This window comes from Cnephaeus nilssonii (genome assembly GCF_951640355.1).
Source record: "Cnephaeus nilssonii genome assembly, chromosome: 10".
In the NCBI taxonomy this organism is placed as follows: Eukaryota; Metazoa; Chordata; class Mammalia; order Chiroptera; family Vespertilionidae; genus Cnephaeus; species Cnephaeus nilssonii.
This window is the reverse complement of record NC_137081.1, coordinates 1420908-1436797: the sequence shown is the minus strand read 5'-3', so window position 1 is coordinate 1436797 and position 15890 is coordinate 1420908. Positions and strand designations below refer to the sequence as shown.

Genomic DNA, 15890 nt, shown 5'->3' with positions numbered 1-15890 from the left:
TGTTAAAAGTAGGTTGTTATTAATGTGTACTCGCATGTGAGAAAGAGAAAAAATGTGGGTTTTTTTTTTCACATTGGTCAACTTTTAAAATTTTAATTTATAACTGAACAGCGTAACTTGTTTATCTTTGGAGAAGAACTCGGGTACCTCTGCTTGAACATTCTTATTAGAAGGTATTTATTCAGTTAAAAATATCTTTAAAATAAGTCAGACAAGGACAAATGATCTGATATTAGGTCAATAGGGGTTGAATGATCAAGTATTAAACTATTTGCATACAAATTCAGACATCTTTCATTTTAATTTGGAAACCGTTATTCTAATCATGACGGTGAAGTAATCCCTGCACGCTCATGCACCCCTGAGGGCGTCCCCGTCAGCGATGACTGGCAGGCGTGCGGGGTGCACCATGTGGCCTGGGGTGGAGCCGGCCTTGGCCTCTGGGGGTGTGTGAGTGCTCTCTGTGCTGTGCGCACAATGACAGTCACCCAACGACGCCTCGCTCAGGCCGTGCGTGGCTCAGGGTGTACGTGAGTCTTCATCGTCAGTAGACAGCCCGTGTTCCACGTCAGTGTGGCCCCACCATCAAGGCTATGGATGGCCCTGGCCGGTGTGTCTCAGTGGATAGAGCGTCAGCCTGTGGAATGAAGAGTCCCGGGTTTGATTCACGGTCAAGGGCACATGCCCAGGTTGCCAGCTTGATCCCCAGTGTGGGGTGTGCAGGAGGCAGCCGATCCATGGTTCTCTCTCATCATTGATGTTTCTCTCTCCCTCTCCCTTCCTCTCTAAATCGATAAATACACGTATGTTTCTAAAAGCCTCTGTCCTCAGGGACAGCTGCTGGAGTTGGTCACTCCGCCTTCCTCCCCCAGGCATGTTCTGCAACAGGACCTGGGACGGCTGGCTGTGCTGGAACTACGTGGCGGCGGGCACCGAGTCGGTGCAGCACTGCCCGGATTACTTCCAAGACTTCGACCCCTCAGGTAACGGCGGCCCCGGGCAGGCCCTCTCCTGGACATCCTGCCCATCACCCTAGGGTCACGGGGTTGTTCTCCTTTTCTCCTTCTTCATTTTAAAGAAAAGGTGACGAAGATCTGTGACCAGGACGGACACTGGTTCAGGCACCCAGCGAGCAACCGAACGTGGACCAACTATACCCGGTGCAACACCAACACGCATGAGCGCCTGCAGGTGCGCCCGGCGCTGGGGAAGGGCGGTTCACTCCCGCAAACAGGGTACCCCGGGCGCCCCAGGGGTCATTGGCCCGGCCAACCTTGGGGAGCCGCCCGCGTGTCCGGGAGGAGGGCAGGGGGAGGGAGCGTTGCAGGGAGAGCGCCCGCCGAGCTGCCTGTGCTCAGAGGAACCATCTGCAGGCAGTAAGGGTGCCCGCCTGCACCCCGGCCTGGGAATCAAGCCTGGATGGCGCCTGGTCCGCCTGCAGGTGTGTGCCTATGGGGAGGGGCCATCTGTCCCGGGGATGGACACTGAGTCCTGCTAGTTGCCTTCCGTCTCGGCACCTGACCAGCGGGGTGGCCTTCAGCGAGCCATGCCCTCTCTCTGCCTCCGGGTAATAGCGGAGGCAGAGCTGAGCCCACCCCCAGCTTTCCCCCGGATGGACTGGCACAGGGAGACCCTCGGAAAGAGCCCAGCACGTAGGGCAGCCTGAGTGCAGGCAGCTGGCTTTCTAACTATGCGCCGTCTCTCCCTTGCTTACGCAGAGGAGAGTTTGAAGAAGCTTTTTAAAATGCACAATGAAGTGGTACGTTACAAACACATGAACTACAGACAAATCACCAAAGAGAACATGGCAAAACCCGGAGGAAGGGGGAAGGGGTGTGCAGGCCCTCAGTTACTGCCTGGAGATCGGTCTCCGCCTCGGGCTTGTCAGGAAGCAGAGCCCGTGGGCAAGCACGCCTCCCGCCTCCACCTCCACGGGGAGAGCCAGACGGAGAGCACCCAACAGCACCTGGTTTCAGGCGCAGAGAGAGAGGGCGACCCCGTCCCTGTCCGCCACGACGGAACGTGCTGGCTTCACCTGGCACACGACCTGGACCTGTGGTCGGCAAACGGCGGCTCTTGGGCCCCTTGAGTGTGGATCTTCCACAAAACACCACGGCCTGGGCGAGTCTGTTTTGAAGAAGTGGCGTTAGAAGAAGTTTAAGTTTAAAAATGTGGCTCTCCAAAGAAATTTCAACGTTGTCCTGTTGATATTGGGCTCTGTTGACTAATGAGTTTGCTGACCACTGCCCTAGACCAATGACAGTACTCCTGGGCATACTTAATATAGGATGTCTAATTCTTACATAAGAAGGGCATACAAGTGATAAGTGTTGATGTCACTGGATAAATTGCATAAATATCCCTCATTCCAGATGTGTTCAGGCATTTATTGGTTTGCAGGCTAAATGAGAAAGCCGTAAGATCACATGTTTGTGAACACATAGTGCGTTCCATTGAGTTTGATCTTCTACACACGTAGGATTGTGGTACGGACATAAGCCTTACCTTTTTTTTTTTTTTTATTATCCATTACAGACGGCACTGAATTTGTTCTACCTGGCTATAATTGGACATGGATTGTCTATTGCATCGTTGCTCATCTCACTTGGCATATTCTTTTATTTCAAGTAAGTACATGTGACATGGGGTTCAATTCACCAGCTGTCTTTGATGAATGCTGTGCCGTGGAGCCGGTGTGTTATGTGCTGATAAAACATGTGAAATGTAGATGATTCACAATGTTTCAAATAAATTAGATGCCTGAAATAACTTGAAATAGAATATATCGACTTCATCTTAAATGCCAACTTTACAAAATTAGCAGCAACATAAGAAGGAAGTCACATGTGACCGTTCCAGCTGCCTTGGAGACGGCCACATATTAAAGGCCGTATTAGCTGAATTTTCAGCTTATTGGCCAATTTTAATATCAGGACACATGGTACATTATGGGAACTGATATTTTGTGTGAATGATAGCAATAGCATTTAATACATATGATTAAAAATAGTATCAATGTACTATGGTTTATTTTTTATGTAAGAAATCATTGTTAAAATGATTAAATTATACATTGAATTTTACTTGAAATAACAGTCGTTTTTGGGGGAGGGAGACTCAGCTCCAGTTCCTTGAGACAACAAGTGATTTTTTTTAATTAATAGGAAAGTAAATTCCCAAGCATATATATATATATATATATATATATATATATATATATATATATAATTTTATGCGTTAACATGGTTTGCATCGTTTTGGTCACCACCAATAATTACAGAACTCTATGTGAAGAGTGAGGAGCTGATGTCACTGCATCTTCCTCGCTGCCATCATTACGATACAATCCGCAGACTCATATCTCATTTTAAAAGGGAGGCTAGAAATTCCATCTCTCCCCCAAATAGTTATCTCATGTTTCACATGTTAATAGGCCTATTTTTTCCAAGAGCAATTTCCAAAAAAATCAAGAGTGCTCTATGCAGTAAGTAGCTGTATCTCAGCTAAATTCCATGCTTTTTTTAAAATAAAAAAAGATGGCTAGCATGCTACAGAGGCAAAACTGAATTAAAGCAAAGGAGTGTCTTGCCGATGTATAAAATTAAAGTGTTCAAGTGATTACATTGCTTATACTTAAAGTTCATCCCGAATGGACAACTAACTGTTCATTCACTAAAGTGAACTAAAAAAATAAAATAAAATACCCCTATAATGGCGAGTTAGCATAACAGGAGTGGAATCAATTTCAGGCACCACTCCATTTTAATGGATATGCAGTGCAGTGATATAAAGTGTGGAATACACTCTAATCTTGCCTTCACCATTTAACTGATAGCGTGGACTCATCCTGATGCCTGTTTTTAGGGAGCTTCCGTCTCTTTACAAATGGTAATAATACTGTTCAAAATACGGAGCAAAGACGACTCCGATGGTAGCTGGCATACAGGACTCTGGGAGGACAGGTGCCTGGGAGGACAAACTGGACCATTAGTTTATCACTAGACGATAGCAATCAAGTGGGCACACAGATTACATTATGTCGTCATCTAACATTGCTCCTATATGATAATTATACAAGGTTAAGGAAAGTTACTGCCGAGTTCCAGAGAGTTCTGGGGAAACAGGGTAGGGGAGTGGAAGGGGGGAGGGGGGAGAGAACTCATGCTGATTCCAGAATCAGAAGACCCCAGAGGTGAGACTCCCACCGAAGCACGTGTTGAAGGATGGGGAGACGTCCCACAGGCAGACGCTGTGGCGTGTAGACCGTGAGAGAGGAAGAGGTTCTGTACTCGGATGCCTGGTTTTACGGGGGTTCCCAGTGGTTCACTGAGCTCTGCAGGCTCCTCCCAATCCCCTCCCTCTCTGTGTGGCTTCATCATTTTATTGGACTTTCACTGTCTTTTAAAAATGGAGAATTTGAACAAAAAGAAGCAAAGCTACAAGTGAATGTTTCTTTATTATCACACATTCTTGGGCTTTAGGTAAAACACGAGAAACCCTCTTCAGGTAAGACCCCAGCCGAGCATTAAATACGTTTTTATGTCTGGACATTCTTCATTACAGGAGAGAGGTTAAGAGCACAGACCAAACAGAAACACCTCTCTCACCTGTCCCCTACTGCATAGCACGCAACAAGTCTGTCCTTTCTTAAGCCTCATTTTCACATCTTTCAAATGCAGACACTGTTAGTATCTGTGTCATAGATGTGGTAGAAAGACTGAGATACACATGCAGCGTGAAGCAAAGGGTCCAGTTTGGAAAACATTGTCTATGACTGGCATAGTTATCACTCCTTCTCGTTAGTTCCTTAAGAGGTTTCTATAGAAATATTTAGCCCTGATAGGCATAGCATGCCACTAGGCTCTTTAAAAACAAAGAACACATTGCCAGTTTCAGAGGTGCCACATTGGTAAAGAAGTTGTTATAATGTTCATATAGAAAAATCCTACATAATAAAAGTCCAGCAACTATAACGACCAGAACAACTGCTGGACCAGTCGCTATGAGGTGCATTGACCACCTCTCAGTCCCTCCTCCCTCCCCTCCTTCTTCCCCCCCAGCCCGCAGGCTCCAATCACAGCACGGCGAACGGGGAACCACGGGGAACCATGTGGGTGGTGGCGGGGCGGGACTGGGGACTGGTGAGCGGGCAGAAGGCAGACCTCTTGGTCCCTCCCCCCCGGCCCACAGGCTCCAATCAGTGGTGGCAGTGGTGGGGCAGGACTGGGGACTGGCGAAAGGGCAGAAGATGGCCCTGATCGCAGGCTAGGCCTAGGGACCCTACCTGCGCACGATTTCGTACACTGGGCTTCTACTGATTAAATAATGAACAAAAAAATGCTATAAACCAATTTAGTGGTATATTTATATCAGAAAATAAGCTAGTCAAAAAGAATGAAACTATTTTTATGCCCACAAGATTCCATACAGTGTATCAGTACTTGAATCATATTAAAGAATTCATAGTGTTTGATTTTAAGACACTTCTAATGTATACTCCCCAGAACTGTCTACTCAAACAGCAAAAGCCACTCTCTACTACAAACAGCCACCCACTGAAATGGGAAGTAATGCAAAGAATGTCCCAACGTTAGCGTTGTAGGAGCAGGAGTGACCTCGGCTTAGCTTCTTTGTGCACCCTATTGCCTACTACAGGACTTTGCACGTAGTAGGCAATAAAGTTTAATGAGTTTTTAATAAGTATTTTCATAAATCTTAATACATTTTTGAGAAATGAAGACATGAATGGACTGGGACGCTTATTTGTACGACTGACTTTCCCATGACTTCTCGCGACCTGGGGCAAGTCCCTTGTGTTTGTCCGGTCTTTCTGTCCCCACCGTCACTAGGACTCCTCAGAATTCTCATCTGTGTGGCACAGTGTGCGAGGCTGCAGCTGGATTAAAGGAAGACCAGGCCGCCTGGGAACGTGCTAACGTGGGTGGTTCATGAAGCAAGTTCCTATGTCAAGAGCGATACCGATTTTAGTTTTCTTCCGACCGATTCCTAGAGGAACGGGCGGGTCACACAACATCGCTGTGTGTTAGAAAGAGGATCCGTCAGGAGCGCCTTTCTGCTCCAAACCCCGTTCTCCGTGCTGCGTCGTTCTGGCCTAGCCTTGGGTGCAGGTAACCCTTTTCCCCCGTTTGTTAATGGAGGGCCACGGGTCCACCCTAATAAAAACCAGGAGCCACACACAGAGTTGGTTTAGGATACGGTTTGTTTCCTTTAGAGGCAGGAACGTGGACTCCTCAGCCACGCTGTAAATTAGAAACAGAGGAACATGAAACGCCCGTGACCAGATAGACTTCGGTTTTAGATTACAGCCAACGACAGGCAGAGGCAGACGGAGATGAAACGAAAGGGAGGGGACCAGAAAGACAGAACTTGGGGGCTTGCCAAGTCCTGAGAGACAGTGACTCCAGCTCATAACGATCCTCGGAAAAGCAAAACAGAACCCTTTGGTTAAAAAAAAAAAACAACTCCAAATAAACTTTACCGGAATTAGTGATAAATTACAGTGTAATCGCTGTTTAACATCTGAGAGCACAGCCCGTCTTGCTCTTTCTTTCAGCCCAGGCAGGGGCCCCGTCTCCTTGCACATGCGAGGGCATGTGCAACATCCGAGCTGTGTGAGGAGAGTGGTTCTGCTCTTCACCATCTTCCTTTGCTGACATTCAGGCTCGGACACCAAACAATTCGAAAGCCAAGTTGCATATTTACAACGATATCGACAATGCTATCATTTCTAGCTGGTCGAGAAGAGTCCCTAAATGAAACTCAGAAAAAAAAAAAAAAAAACTGTATCCAATTAGGAGGCCCAAGTTTTCTTAACGTAGTAAAATAACCCTTCAATGCTTATCTATTTTTTTTTTTTCAGGACAAGTGACCCAAATTCTCCCCTTTTTTCTTAGATCTTATCTGAATAGAGTCAATCAATATTGTGAACTTGGTCCTCATTTCCAGTGTCTTCATGTATCTCTTGAATTAGAACAATTATAGTTTTCTTCTTTAAGGTATACTTTTTCTCCTGAAACGGTTCATGATTCAATCTCTAAATCCATTTTAAGCAAAGCTGACTATTTAGAGAAATTCTGCATTGAAACCTAGAGAACAGAGTCTTACTCTATAGATTACGCCAGGGGTCCTCAAACTACGGCCCGCGGGCCACGTGCGGCCCGCCGAGGACATTTATCCGGCCCGCCGGGTGTTTTTGCCGCCGCTGCCTGTCCTGCTTAGCAGCCGACTTAGCAGTGTGCATAGGAATTTGTTCATAGTTTTTTTTTTAAACTACAGTCCGGCCCTCCAACGGTCTGAGGGACAGTGAACTGGCCCCCTGTTTAAAAAGTTTGAGGACCCCTGGATTATGCCATGATAGCCCTGTTTTGGCAAATCAGAACTTTCACAAGTTTGTAGGTTTTTTTAATCTGTAAATTGGCACCATCAGAGGTTTGATGGGCCGAGTTCAGAAGTGGTCACCGCGGTCCCTGAACGACGCTCTCAGGCCTGCCCCGGCCCCCGCGTCCTCCGCCCGCGTGACCCTTTCATTCCCGGGAAGTGCGCTGTGCGCCGGGTCCTGAGAGAGGTCCTATTCTGTTGCAGGGTTTCCTCCACTTAACATTTGGATATTATTTAATTAACCATATTTTTCCATGTGTTGTTTTATCAGATTATACTTATTAGGTCTTTTTCCAAATTTATGAATGTTAATCAATGTGCTGAGAAATCCATCTCCTTCTAACGGGCCTGGTGAGGGCTGAAACATTCCTACTCGTTACGCAAGTCTGGGTTGGAAAGCTTTTCAGTGGGTCCACGGTGCTCACGTAAGGAAAGCAATGCCTTTCCACATTAGATGTCAGATGCGAGCGATGGCAGAGCGGTGCACGAAGCCGTGGTCGCTCCGGCCGGTGCGGCTCCGTTGGCTGGGCATCATTCCAGGCACCCCCAGGTTGCCGGTTCGATTCCGGGTCAGGGCACATGCCCAGGTTGCGGGCAGGAGGCAGCTGACGGATGTTCCCCTCTCACATCAGTCTTCCTCTTTCTCTTTCTCTTTCCCTCTCCCTTCCTCTCTCTCTAAAAATCTATTTAAAAAGCAAAGAAGTAATGGATTTACACCAAGACCCAGTTCTGCTATAACATAATTGCTATTATTGGTTAATGGCGAAGAGTCCCAGGAATGGAAATATAAAGCAAATGAATTAACAAATTTGGACTCATTTTAAACAGTAAATTTTTATTAAAAGCTGTAACATTATTAAAGGTCATATATTTCTGTTGATATTTTTTTCTTTATAAGTATATTTTATCTATTTTGCTTGAGCAGTTGAAACATAAATGCTACTTAAGCATAACTACATTTTCCTGGGAATAAAGTGACAAATCATTTAAGATACCTAAGGATCCATGGTTTGGTATAAAAACTAAGTATTCATTTAAATGGATTAAAACTTTGTCATTTGAAACACAAAACATAAATAATACGACTTGTTCTTTCTCCTTGAAGTCGTAATATATTTTGCAATCTGGTTTTCCACTCATGTTTTATAACTAAACTAGAGGCTCAGTACACAAAATTTGTGTATTGGGGGGGGGGGTCCCCTCAGCCCAGCCTGCACCTTCTCACAATCCGGGACCCCTCGGGGGATGTCCAACTGACGGTTTAGGCCCAAATCAGGCCTAATCCGTCAGTTAGACATCCCTCTCACAACCTGGGACTGCTGGCTCCTAACCGCTCGCCTGCCTGCCTACCCCTAACCACTCTGCCTGCCTGCCTGATCGCCCCTAACCACTCTGCTTGCCTGCCTGATCATCCTTAACTTCTCGCCTGCCTGCCTGATCACCCCTAACTGCCTCTGCCTCGGCCCCTGCTGCCGTGGCTTCATCTAGAAGGACGTCCAGAACGACGTCCAGAAGGTCGTTTGGCTGTCTGGTCTAATTAGCATATTATGCTTTTATTATTATAGATGGCGATTTGTGGTTTCATGGTCTGACTGGAACAGGGGTGGTTTTGTTTCACTGAGGTGGGCTTTATGCTCTTTTATTGTTTGTGGGGAAAAGAAGAGCAGGGAAGCTAATCGAAAGCAGCCTCGTGGTAACTATGTTAGAAAAGACTGAGCGTTCACCACGTGTGGGAAAGGACGCTATGCACGAGACACGACTTACTGCACGCAACCTCTGGCCAGTCCTGGGAGCGCTACGTGACCTCCTGTGACAGATGGGGAAACTGAGGACGGGGTTTGTAAGTAACTTGTGCAAGTCGTGCTGCACGGCGGCGGCACAGTCCAGGCTCACGCTCAGGTCAGCTCTCAGAGCCCTCCCTGATCCGCATGCACCCACTCACGCGCCTGCTTCCAATTGCCCCACAAGAGGACTGAACGGCACAGAATTACATACATCCCACATGCGTGTAATGGCTTTGTTGACACATTTACACCGACTGCCTCTGTGACTCTGCTTGTCAAACTTGCATATTGAAGTAATTTCTAAAAGAATCGTGTGGAGAGGACATGAAATGAAAACAATCCAACCCACAAACTACGTCTTTTATTCTGTGGGTTCCGCAAGGATAGAGAGGGAGAGTGTGACATTTAGACAAAGGAGGGAGGGTTTTGTAAAATATTCTCTAAGCCTATAAAACAATTTCCAAAAAAATACTTTGAGCAGAAGAAGCACATTTAAAAATTCAGAGTAGGTGAAATTGGTTGTCGATTAACATGTGGAAAAGTCTGGAATGTTTTGAGGGTTTCATTAAAACAGCCAGTGTGTTTTCCACACGCGTGCTTTGGTTTGCCTCTACAAGTTGACTTTATTGGTACGAATGTACTTACATGTGGTAACGAATATGCTTAGAAGAAAACAGCGTGGGTTCCTGGGAAGATCGGAGGCGTTTTACCGCTAGGCATCGGTGGGGAGCACGCATCAGAGAGCGTCTGTCTGCATGTGAGTCACACAGAACCCGGAGGGAGAGAGGGAAGAAGCCACAGCCACGGCCACGGCCACGGCCACGGCCAGCCACAGGCCCCCCGGGCGGCTGGGCACGCCCTCGCACACCACCACCACGGAGGGAATGGCTGGGCCGTGGTCCGGCTCATTACAAACACACAGAGCTCATCGCAAACACAGGCTTTCCAAAGCCGATACTTGGCTGGAGTGTAGAGAGGGCGAATTGTTTAGGTTGACTGTATTACCGGGATCATTTTGTGTTAAAAATCACACAAAATACACTGATTTCCTGAGCGCTCTTCAGGGTTCGCTTGGTTTTGACATCAGATGACCCATGAGACAGGCTGTCAGTCCTTCGTGTCAGAGCTTTGCCGTCACATGGCCGGGTTTGTGTCGGGAACTCCCTCTGTCACCGAGGCGGGGGCGGCCTTTCTGGGGCCGGGCGCCAGGAACCACAGCTTCAGGGAGACAGGCGGCCGCTCATTTTTTAAAAAAAGAAATTCTTTATTGTTGAAAGTATTACCTATGTCTGCTTTTCCCCGTTGGCCTCTCCCCGGTCGCCCCCGCCCCGCCCCCGGTCGCCCTCCCCCAGCAGCAGCCCTTTCTAAGCCTTCCTGCCGAGCCGCCCGGAGGTGGGAGCGGAGCCGCAGGAGAGAAGGCGCCCGGGAGGCAGAGAGCAGACTCGCCGGGAGTGATGGCCGGCACCCAGGAGACTAAGCCTGCCAGCCGCAGGCAGGGTCCCACTGTCCCACCCTCAGCCTCCCAGTGGGGTTACAAACACCCGCGGTTGTGCTACCCACGCTGTTCCGTCTGTGTTCCCGGCCCGCCTTTCGGCCTCGGTCACCGATCGCCGGCTTTGAAAGCCCTTAAGCGTGTCCTCCTCCTTCCGGCTCACTGTTCCAAGTGCTTCTGATTTGCTGTCTGAGCAAACTCTCTCAGTCTTTTTGTCATGATATGAAAACTATGGAATTGTGTTGTTTATATATGTAGGTCTTAACCAATTGACCTGGAGATATACACTGAGCGGCCAGATTATGATGATCTCTGAACGCATAATAATCTGGCCACTCAGTGTATGTGTGTGTGTGTGTGTGTGTGTGTAATATATATATATATTAGAGGCCTGGTGCATGAATTTGTGCATGGGTGGGGTCTGGCCAGCCTGGCCAGGGGGAGGGGACATGGGCAGTTGGCCGGCCTGCCTGCTGATCAAACTCCTGGTCGAGGGGACAATTTGCATATTAGCCTTTTATTATATAGGATAGACACTGAGTGGCCAGATTATTATGCGTTTAGAGATCATAATAACCTGGCCACTCAGTGAATATATATATATATATATATATATATATCCAGCAGAAGGGGGAAAATAGCCCAGTTAAGGAAAACATTTGAGTGTTTTTCCCATGGTCGTAGCTGAGTTATTTCAATTCTCTTACTAAAAAAGTGCAGATTGTCATGGCTAAGCCGTTTTCCTCTAAACAGTAGTCGGTACTCCACAGACCTTGGGTAAGCTCCGGGCAGGCGTTTAAAAATAAGACCATGTAAATATATTTTATAGTTCATAACATTCACTTAGAAGAATGATACGTCATTAAAATAAACCACACGTCATGGACATGACGCGAAGGGGGTTCCCCTCACACCCATCAGCCCCCTCCCTCCGAGCACAGAGCTCCGTGCCGCCTCGTGGCGCTTGGACTGAGGAAGCCGCCTTTGCCTGGCCCCCTGCCGCAGTGAGGGGGGAACCCTGCCCCTCTTGGCCAAAAGCTTGCAGAGGTTCTTCGTTCTAGGAAGTCTCGTCTCCCCTCTGGGGCCTGACCCCTGCCCGCCCCCTCTACCCTCTCGCCCTGCAGTGGGCCCCGGGGGAGACGCCGGGATCAAAACACCCGCGGCGCTCAGCCGCTTCTGTGTGCCTGGTCCCACTGGGCCTGGCGGCACGGGTACATGACAGGGTACACGCACTTGTCCACCGGGGCCACCTTGCTCGCTCGCGGGGGCTCCCGCAAGCCCCCGATCGCCCACCTCTGCCAGGCGCGCAGTAACTCCATGCAGATGGATTGGGCCGGATTCACGCCAGATCCTTTAAAACGCTGGAGCTACGTATGACATCGCAGACCCCGGCTGGAAGGAATGTCAGACGGGACAGCCGGCACGCTGCCTTCTAAGCACGGGAACCCTGTCACCCCTCCCAACTGGAACACACGGGACGTGCTATTTGCATACGTTTGTAAACACACAAAGTTCCCATGTCTTCCTACATGTGTGTGTGTGTTTTGATAGGACGTTTTAGTCTCAGAAATTCCTTTCCTTTATTTTAAAACTTGACAATAAGCCTTCACGTAAGAGCTTCAGATCGGAGGCGGTGCTGGAGTTGGCCCTGAGCGTAGGTGTGTGGTCAGTCACGTATGGGCGTCTCATCGAGTGGATGTGAACGCAACCTGCCATTAAGGACAACTTTTCCTGAAACCCGTTTCTCTAGGAATCCCCCACAGCCAGTCCTATGATTTTGTTTTATACCTGAGGCCCTCCAGTGAGAGGTGGGAAATCCTAACGTCTTAACTATGATTGGACCAATGAGAAAAACTCAGTAAAGCTGAACAGACCTCATCGGTTGCTAAGTCTCTGTTTTTGTCAATTCACTGTTCTCGGTACAATGCTAGCTGTCATGCTTGGCCTGTGTACTCACCCCACAGCAGCACCACACAGAGGGGACAGAACAACCTCTTGGGGGGGATAAAAAGACCCTGATCTGTGCGGGAATCAGACACACAAATCCAAAGTTTTCAAAATTAATTAGCTGCACTTCTTTTCTTTTTTTTATTGATCTCAGAGAGGAAGGGGGAGGGAGAGAGATGGAAACATCAATGATGAGAGAGAATCACTGATCAGCTGCCTCCTGCACGCCCCTCACTGGGGATTGAGCCCCCAACCCAGGCCTGTGCCCTGACCGGGAATTGAACCCTGACCTCCCGGTTCATGGGTTGATGCTCAGCCCCTGAGCCACGCCGACTGGGCTAATTAGCTGCACTTTTTACCAACGTTACTGAGAATCTCAGTTTCTGAATTAAAATATTAATCATCTTGCGAGGTTAACAAACGTTTATGTCGCGGCCTGGTATGGACTCATGTCCCGTCCCTCTGTCTGTCTCCTGCTCCTGAAGCGCCATGTCGGTCTCTGTGTTTGAAGAGATTACTGGCTTCTCCTCATTAAGATTTCATCATGAGTGAATCTTGGGGGGGAACGCCATTCCTCCATGTTTGGAGCAGCTGTTACATACGACGAATGTGTCTTATTTGAATGATTATTCATTAAAAAGGTGGGAGCACTGTATGATGTCATCACACTTTATTTTCTCTTGCCTTTTAGGAGCCTAAGTTGCCAAAGGATTACTTTGCACAAAAATCTGTTCTTCTCCTTCGTCTGTAACTCCGTCATCACGATCATTCACCTCACGGCCGTGGCCAACAACCAGCCCTTGGTGGCCACAGACCCTGTAAGTGAAGCGCGTGTGTCCTCGGGTTCGAAGGGTTGGCGGGAGGCTACGCCAGGGGGGAGGTCCTGATACATGTGCTGAGCGTAATTAAGTGCTCATGTATATAGTGCTTGGTAAGGTCTGACATACAGAGAGCATAAAGAAAGGTAAATGCAGGGGGTCCCAAAAAACTGTGCATATACTTTAACAGCGGATGGTTTAATTTTGAAAATGAAATGTATTTTAATAAACTCTGCCTTTAATTATTCAAAGTGTGTATATACACTTTTTGGGACACCTCTATATCTCAACATTCCTCAAGTTAAAATGATCCAGTATTAAAAGGAAGAACACTTTTTTTGCTTCAATTATTTATAAATGTTACACATACCTTCTCCTCAGCTTATGGCTAGAGTCCTGCTGCTGGTAGGACATAAGTGTTAATGACTACATAGCCTTTGCTCAAAAGAATTAAAACATCAATCCCCGAACCGTGTCGTTAGAAAAAAAAACAATGCTTGAAAATGGAACATTTAAATTCTATTCTTGGTATCCAGCTGACGTTAAAAGTTAACAAAAACAGAGGAAAATAAATTCTGCATCCCCTATACAATGTTAAACTTTATCATCATAAAATTTTTAAAGGGCCCTACCAAGTCCTCCCGTGCAGCAGACATTTATGAGACGTTTCCTCACAATTCCTTCGGAAGGGAGTTTGTAGGGCGGGTACCGAGAGAACACAGCCATAAGCAGAGGCTGTCGAACATAAACTGTGTTTTTAAAACATACGCTGAAATTTACTTACACGGATGTATACGTTTTGTGTAAGCTGTATGTTTAGGTAAGCCATATTTAAATTAAAATATCTGCATAAATAAAAAACATTCACGTTTTTAAAATCGTATTTTTCGCCACGTTTACAAATACCTCTACTCCAGTTGGATGTGGAGTTTTGGAGGGGTGTGCATATCTGTATTTAGCAAGTGGGAGTTTTTAGAGATTAAGTTACCTAGTGACTGAAATCAGGGGCGGGGGGACGTTTCACTCAGTGGGTCAGTAAACACTGCTCGCGTGTGTTTTCAGGGTGATTTCCAAAACCCTCAGCCCCTGCACTGCCTGCCCATGTGCACCCGGGGCCTGAGTTCTGTGCATGTTCCACTCCAGAGCCAGGGGGTGAGGAGACAGGAAGCGCCCGGGGCATGTGGCTCCCAGCCAGCGGCCTGCTTGTCGGAGTGGGTTCCTCGGAGCTCGGAGCTCGGAGTCCCGTCCTGGCTGCGGAGCGAGGGGTTCAGGCCTGGCGTACTGTGCGAGGACTTGTGTTTCACACGCAAATAGCAAACTGCGTAGACGTAGTGTGAACATGTTCTTGGAAATTTTCTGTCCGTTTTCATTTTCACCAATGCTCAGCTATTTTTCTGAAGCACGCTTTAAGCTATTTTTATTATAAGAGTTTATGGATTCATGTGTTTAATGAGCTTAGAAATTAAAAACTCAATCAGTTAGGAATATCTGAGAACTATATGGGTAAGAACGTGAATCGGAAGGCTACCTCTTCTATAGAGTAGAGTGGAATAACTCATTTTTACCTTTGAGGGAACTTTGCTGTTACGGTGTTAGGTTTGACATCAAGGGATGCCATTTAAAATGTAGTGTCATGCGATCTGAAAGGATGTTGAATGAAAGAATAGGTTTTACAAATGTCCTGAGGCAGAAGGCATTGTGTCTAGTCATGGAAACAAAATCCGGATCATAGGACTTGTCTTCAGAGTGTGGCTTTGATCGATGTTGTGTGAATATTGGGAAGTCATTTAACTTTTTTAGAGCAGTTTTAATCTATGAGGTATGTGATTAATAATAATTCATGCCTCGGAATCATTTTAAAGATTAAATAATATATTAAACCATTTTTAGCTAAATCATATACAAATGTTATTGTTACTATTCTATGAGAACCCAATATTTACTTTCCAGTGTATTTCATTTCTGACTTTATTTTTAGTGAAAAAAATATTTATTTCAAAAATGGTGACAGTTGCCACTAAATATGTATTGAGTTCCAGACTGGAAATTGGAGCTGATGGGAGTAACTGGCCCTGTATTTCTGGGAGAGCTTTTCATTCATTTCCCTTGTTCCGAGAGTCGTGTCTGCTACTGCCTCGTGATTTCTTCACGCTGTGTTTGAACCTGCCTCTTCCTGCCTCGTTAAGAGCAGAGAAGAGAACGTGGAGACCCCAGGATAGAGGCAGGAGAGCACTATTCCTTCTTTTCCCTCGGACCCCACATCTGGACAAGAGAAAGTAAAAGCTCATTAGGTCACTGCTTGATGAGTATGTGCACGGCTAGCACATAATATGCAAGACTTTCCAAGTATTTGGCACTTCTCATGAATTGCTTTCGTAATTATTAAGATTTTTCCCAACAGACTACCACAGTCAAGGAGTTCATAAAGACGTAACTAAAACAAAAATAGGT

General features: G+C 46.9%; 1 protein-coding gene across 1 annotated transcript in view; it reads left to right on the top strand.

Moving 5' to 3' along the window:
* Window positions 1-15890, top strand: part of CALCRL (calcitonin receptor like receptor) — a 75314-nt gene that overhangs the window by 44203 nt on the left and 15221 nt on the right. The window contains exons 6-9 of the mRNA XM_079782318.1: window positions 873-983; window positions 1079-1191; window positions 2536-2627; window positions 13313-13439. Coding sequence (XP_079638444.1) covers window positions 873-983; window positions 1079-1191; window positions 2536-2627; window positions 13313-13439 — 443 coding nt within the window. The remainder of the gene's footprint in view (window positions 1-872; window positions 984-1078; window positions 1192-2535; window positions 2628-13312; window positions 13440-15890) is intronic.